Source organism: Pipistrellus hanaki (assembly GCF_964339955.1).
Source record: "Pipistrellus hanaki genome assembly, chromosome: 13".
Taxonomy (NCBI): domain Eukaryota; kingdom Metazoa; phylum Chordata; class Mammalia; order Chiroptera; family Vespertilionidae; genus Pipistrellus; species Pipistrellus hanaki.
The window spans coordinates 28,961,812-28,968,568 of record NC_140515.1 but is presented as its reverse complement, the minus strand read 5'-3'; the positions used below and the strand labels follow the sequence as shown (position 1 = coordinate 28,968,568).

At 40.1% G+C, this 6,757-nt stretch overlaps 1 protein-coding gene across 3 annotated transcripts in view; it reads right to left on the bottom strand.

Moving 5' to 3' along the window:
• Positions 1-2,039: 2,039 nt before the first annotated feature.
• PPARG (peroxisome proliferator activated receptor gamma) overlaps positions 2,040-6,757 on the bottom strand; it is a 135,673-nt gene continuing 130,955 nt past the window's right edge. For 2 of the 3 annotated variants that reach the window (XM_084902603.1, XM_084902602.1), the window contains one exon: positions 2,041-4,967. In XM_084902603.1, the coding sequence (XP_084758729.1) occupies positions 4,720-4,967 (248 nt within the window). In that variant the 3' untranslated portion in view covers positions 2,041-4,719. Of the gene's footprint in view, positions 4,968-6,757 lie in introns of all 3 variants that reach the window. The other variant, XM_084902601.1, reaches the window with a different exon arrangement.

Genomic DNA, 6,757 nt, shown 5'->3' with positions numbered 1-6,757 from the left:
CATATGGTTACAGAATATGAATAGGTGGTAGAGTTAGAATTTTAACCCAAATAAGTCTAAATCGAAAGCCCACCTTAGGATATTATCTCCCTTACAGTTGTACCTATTTTGTGCCAGACATAATCCTAAATGATTTATATAATAACCTCTTGATTGTCACAATAATCCCTCCCAGAACTTCATTCCATCCTTTTCCTTCACTCTTCAGTGCAGATACTCATACTAGCTTCAAACCTGTCACACACTTCGAGATTTTCATGTTAAACTGCCCATCCCCCAGGTGGCAATGTGAGTGATGAGAAGAGCATGTGTGTCATGCAGCACATTTGCCTAGGTTAATCCTAGTAGACTCCTAGCACCTCGGGCATATGCTACTTGACTTCTTTGTTCCTCAGGGTTCTCAACTGCCACTTGAGTTGATTGGCTCCTTTGAGCTCCAATATTCTAGAGTTCTATGATGACTGGAGGGAACTGTCACGGAAATGGGTGTAGGATGGGAAAGTGTTGATACATGGCGGTAGAAATGACCTTGCCATGAAGGCAGAAGAATTTTGCAAGTTAGGGGGATGTGAGGCCTTGCTCCTAGGAGCAGCTGGGATGGGCAGCAAGCGGGGGGGAGGGAGCCAGGGCTCTTCGGCTGGCCAAAAGATTGTAACCTGATTGAAGAGAATAAGGTGAGTCACAGTCCCCAGGGGGCAGGAACAAACAAGTGGTATGTGTGACCCCAGGAGCAGAGCTAGGCCTACAAGATGGCAATCAAGGGGTCAAGAAGGGAGAGAGCTTCCTGGCCCTCGGGTACTTGTTCAGGGGCTGCACAACCGTGGGAAGCAGTGTAGAGGGGATTTGACCTTTAGGGAGCTGACCTTCCAAAATGCAAGCTTTATCCTGTCCCCTTTCTGGCTGGTAACATCCACCAGAACTCAAGTGCCTATGATACCATCCAAGGTAGCTCCTTAACCATGGACCATGAGCCTCGGCACCATCTGTTGCTGACTTGGTTACATCACTTCTCACCCCTAAGCGATTGCAGCCATACCTAACTTCTTGTGGTTTTTTTGAACACATTATGTACTGTTAAGGCTTCTGTGTCTACCCACATCCTCTGATTCCCTTTTCACATCTACAGGCATCTCATCGCTTGGCTTGAGTTGTAATGATGTGTCTGACCTCATCAACAGACTGTGATGCCCTTGAGGACAGGGCCTAGTTACTCATTTTCATACGGAGGCAGGCTTGACTGGAGCATGAACCGAGTTTTTGTTTGATGAATGAAGTGGGATCAGATGACATCGGATGGTCTTTTAAACTATTAAGATCCTGCTATTTTATTTCATTTGAATAAGAATTAACTGGAAGGCCTAACATGTACAATCACATGGTGAGGTTTTTGGGATACACAGACAATAATGGCGATAATAATGCGAGCAGAGACAACAGGAGCCAGGGCCAAGAACCAGGGTGAGGTAAGAGAAAAATAGGTAGGTGGCTACCTCGTGAAGCACAAGCATCTTGGTCCCTTTGTCTCATAGCCACAAACTCTCCCAGTGAGTGTGTGGGAAAAGAGGAGCAAAGAGAAAGCAACGGGGACGTTCCTGCTGGAAATGAACTTTGGTTCTTTCTCTCGGGATTTAGCACAGAAGTTGGCTTTCTTTAGGGGTCCCCATGCCAACCCTCGCTCCCCAGGAGATACTTCCAAGGGAATAGGTACCTGGGGACCAATTTCCAACTCCTCTCATCCTGACTTGCTTTATCAGCACCACACAGTAGTAGATGTCAACCAAGTCAAGGCCTGCCCACAAAAAGGATCTGCCTTTGATAGCCTGAAGGGGCCTGAGGAAAAGTTCAGTAGCAACTACCACAGAAGTTAATTTTCTCCCCACGCCCTTTCCCTCAGTGCAATTCATATAACTGTCCCTTGGATTTCTGCCTCCAAGCGTATAATGGAGAATTTGCTATGTGACACCACCTAGTGCTTCCTGATTCTCTTGATTTCTTATTGAAAAAGCCTCAGTCCTCTTATTCCTCATCTAAATTTCAAAAAAGAAGACAGAAACTCAGGTCAGGCATGTTTGACTGAGGCCAGAGAAACAGGGTGGGCAGATATAGTTTCTTCCATATGTGCCCTTGCTGTTCCTGTGCTCCAAGCACAGCATGGAGATGAGACAGGAGCAGGGCATATGCAAGGGCAGGGCTGGGGTAGGGCTCTCACCGGTGCCTTGAAACCCTTTTTTTTTTTTTTTTTTTAACTCTTGACCAAAGTTAGTTTCCTTCTTTAGTAACACAAATCCGAAAATGTGTTTGTGTCCGGAGAAAGTGCTATGAATAACTGATGATGTAGTTGTTGATTAACTTGTGAATCATCCTGGGGGAAAGGGAGACCGAGAAAGAAGCGGGAGCTTTGGAGGCTGTATATGATTTGTCATGAAATATTTAGCAAATGATCGTCCAAACCACAGGGAAGAAGAGGAGATGGGAATTTAAAAGCTGCCAGGATTTAAAAGCTATTTAATGCTTATCACCGGTGCCAAAGAGCTGAGAGCATCCCCTTCCCTCCCCACATTGGCAGCCACAGCTCCGAGAATGTGAGAAGGGCTTGGATGGGCTGCGGAGTGTGGTGGGAACTGAGAGCAGGCAGCGCGCTGAAAGCCTTTTTGTTTGGTAAATCTTGTAAACATGGGGATCTCCTCTGAGGAGGAACCCTCACCTTGTCTACTGCCTGCCCGACCTCTCTTTCTCAAGCTCTCTTGGATGATGACGCTCCACGTGGAGCAAGAGTGAAGCCTCTAGTCAGTGGACATTTCAAACTATCCTGATGCTTGGCATCAGTGAAGAAAAGAAAACAAGAGCCATATGATGAACTGAGTTTGTCACACTTTTCCCCAGTGTTCTGGTGTCACTTGCACAATGGCTTCAGTCGCCGGTCCCAATCTGACGTGGTTACATCTGTTCTAAAGGTTGGAGCTCGGGTGTTGTCTCTCCTGAAGGGTTAGGGAACCTACATTTTTAGGGCCGGGGTAAGGACTCACTTCTGTCACCTGACTCTTTGGAGATCTGTTTATTTTGGGGGAAAGGATGAAAAGGTGTTTCCTGATATTTTGGCTTGAAAGCCTCAAATGTCAAGTGATGTTCTCCTGAGTATCAATACCATAAAGAAAGATAAAGTAAGGGAGAAGTAGCAGGGAAATCATTTAGGTCAGTGAAAACAATCATCCTGGCCAAGAGACCTCTGGAGAGTATGGTGAGCTCATTGGTAAGCAACGCTCTCAAATGTGGTGGCTTCAATCAAAGAATCTATTAATTGTGCTAAGAAGGTCCCTGCTTTTAGGGAACCTATAACCTGCTTGGTGGGGACATATGCATTACCTAAATCAGTGATCGGCAAGCTGCAGCTCTCGAACCACATGTGGCTCTTTGGCCCCTTGAGTGTGGCTTTTCCACAAAATACCATGTGCGGGTGCGCACGTACAGTGCGATTGAAACTTAGTGGCCCATGTGCAGAAGTCAGATTTTGGCTCTCAAAAGAAATTTCAATCGTACTGTTGATATTTGGCTCTGTTGCCTAATGAGTTTGCCGACCACTGACCTAAATGATCTGGATAATTAACCTTTGAGGTCAGAAAAGAAAACTCTGGGCAAGGTGGTTCCAAAGAAGTTGATACGAATAAATCTAGCAAAATTATTCTACATACATACTACACAACATGGTTCTTCTCCCTCATTCATGTTTTATTCTGGTTTCTTCTTCATCTTGTTCCTGCTGTCTTGCTTTCTTAGAATGTTTTATCTTCCACTCTCTACCTATCGCAAATCCAACACATCCTTTGAGGCCCACTTCAATGAATTTAGTTACTCTTGACTATTCCAGTCTTCATTAATCTTCACTTCCTTTGAACTCTTATAGTTCTTAGGAATCCATTAATTTGGCACAGGATTATACTGTGCATTATAATCTGTTTTTTTTTGTGTTTTTTTGATGAAAGATTCATCTTTTCTCCTGAACTCAATTGTAAGTTCTTTTTGGCAGGTGCCAAATTTTAAAAACACTTCTGTGTTACTCACAGTTCCTGATAATTCATAACTTGCCACTGGGCATTTGCGCACACCTTGATATCCTGTTTATGGGCTGCTTTTGGTGAATGAAAATCTTGGTTGGGATTGTGAAAGGATATTGGATTCTTGGTAGATACACATGCCCTGAGCAGATTTTGGTCCTGAAGTTCCCTTTCCCTTCTTAGTTGTGATTGCTAAAACAGATGGAGGGTTCAGAAAAGTTGTAAGTTGAGTAAATAATTAATTTACCAAGAGTGAAAGCTGATCAGAAGTTCTATTCACATTTCAAAAAATGTGTAAAAAAGAAGGAAGAAAAATAAAGGAAAGAAGGCAGGCAGGCATAGGAGGAGGGATATAGACATAGAGAAAGGGAAGGAGGAAAGAATGAGAAAATTGAGAAGAAAATAAAAGGAAAAAGCCTGGATTGGAGAACACATTGCACATAGTCTTCAAATACATCCACCAATTTCATAATGTGGTCATTTTTAATATTAAAAGTAAATTGTAAATGTATCTTTATAAACAATATGCATAAAATAGATCTATTATTCTAAACCCTTTCTTTTTAAAATGCTTTTTCACAGTAAATTTTTTTTTTAGGTGTCAGATCTTCTCTCAATAGTGCAGTTGGAAGAAGGAAAACGTTGTCAGTGAATTAGGACTTCTCTGCTAATACAAGTCCTTGTATATTTCCTGTAGGAGTGGGTGAAGACACATGTCTGTCTCTGTTTTCTTTATTACTTGCAATAGCTGCACATGTTCTGTTACAATCTGTCTGAGGTCTGTCATTTTCTGGAGCAGCTTGGCAAAGAGCTGAGAGGACTCGGGGTGGTTCATCTTGAGCTGGAGCTCCAAGGCTTGCAGCAAGTTGTCTTGTATGTCCTCAATGGGCTTCACGTTCAGCAAACCCGGGCGGTCTGGGGGAGCAGAAGAACAGGGGGTTCAGTTACAAAATTCTCTGGCCCCACATCTGAAGCATATTCAGCCAAACTACTCACCCATCTTTTTCTTGGTTTGATTTGCTTTGGTTTTAAAGTAAGGTTGGAAGAGAGAGTAAGTAATAGCAAGCGAGAACTCATACAGGAGTTTGGAATGAATCAGAGCCCTTTCCAGGGGCATTCTTTTCCTGGCCAGGACTTAATCTGTGTAATCAGTTGATATAACACGGTAAAAAGGCAATCTCCTCCTCAGACTGAGGACTCTTCTGCCCAGTGTGCTGCTACTCACTCAGAAATCTCATTTATGACTTCTGCTGCTTCTTGATGAGTCTATGTTTTATAACCTGTACTTACTTTTTCACCACAGCTTTAAATATTCTTCTAAAACAAGCTTTAACTTTTCTTTTGCTTAATATCCCATATATATTTTCAGAGACAAGACATAGATTTTACTGTTCGTAAAGATAGACAGCCCCCACTCCATCCCCACCCCGAGATTTTAACATAGGTTTCTTCTAGGTGGTTGGAGGTAAGTTTCACTTTCTTCTTTATATTTCCCTTCTTTAAATTTTTTTAAAAAAATTTCCTTCTTTGAATCTTTAAATGATGAACTTAAATTACTTTTACATTTTTTATGTTTTTCTTCATGCAGATCTTCTTAGATGTATCCTTAAATGCTTCTTTACTTTTACTCCTTACTTTATAATATTCTATACCTCTTTTTTAAATTTTCTAATATACTCCTGCTGATGTATAGAAAAAGTATTAATTTTAGTATATAGAATCTACTTTAATTTCCTGAACTCTTGTCAATTCAAATAGCTTTTATCCTGGATTTTATTTATTTATTTATTTATTTATTTATTTATTTATTTACTTTGGTTAGACTATTACCTCTGTAAATAATGATGGTTTTATTTCTTTTCTTTTCCAGTGTTTACATTTCTTATTTCTTTTTCTTGCCATAGTGCATTGGCTAATACCTCTAATATGTTTTTAAATATTAGTAGTGGCAGGAAGCATTCTTGTTTCATTCTTAACCTTGAACAAAATGTTTCTAATAGTTTACCACAAGTATGGTATTTACCATAGAGATTATATTGGATATATTTTAGTCCTGGCTTTCCAAGAGTTCTCAAGTTTTATATTTCCTGTAGTTAGGAATGTTGTTGCATTCATCAAATGTTTTTAAATTTTTCATTCTAAAGAAATTACCATATGGTTTCATCTTAATCAAGCATCATGCATTATATCAATAGATTTCCTTATATCTTTGTATTCATTTACTAATAATATATTAAGGGTTTAAAAATTTGTAAGTGAGATCAGTCCAGAGTCTTCTTTTTTGTGTGCCATCCTTTGCCTATTTTGGTAATAAATGTTAACTGTCTTATAGTCTGAGTTGATAAGTTTTTATTTTTCTTCCTGTTTCTATGCAGTAATGATCTGTTCCTTGATGTTTCTTGGAATTCATTGGCAGAACTCACTGAGCCTGGTGGTAAATCTTTGACTACCTTCAATTTTTTTTCTATAGATTTTTAGACTCCTTAGGCTTTGTCCCACGAAGTGACATTTTAGTAATTTATAGTAGAATAAAGTTGTACATGATATTCTCTAAAAATCTAAAATCTCTTACTATTTTTATTTAACAGAATGCTTTTTATTTGTGCATTCTCTTGTTTAAAAATCTGGTTAGCCAAAAGCTTATCTTTTTTCCTTAAAAAAAACAAAAACAAAAAAAACACCCAGTTTTTGGTTTTATTGATCAA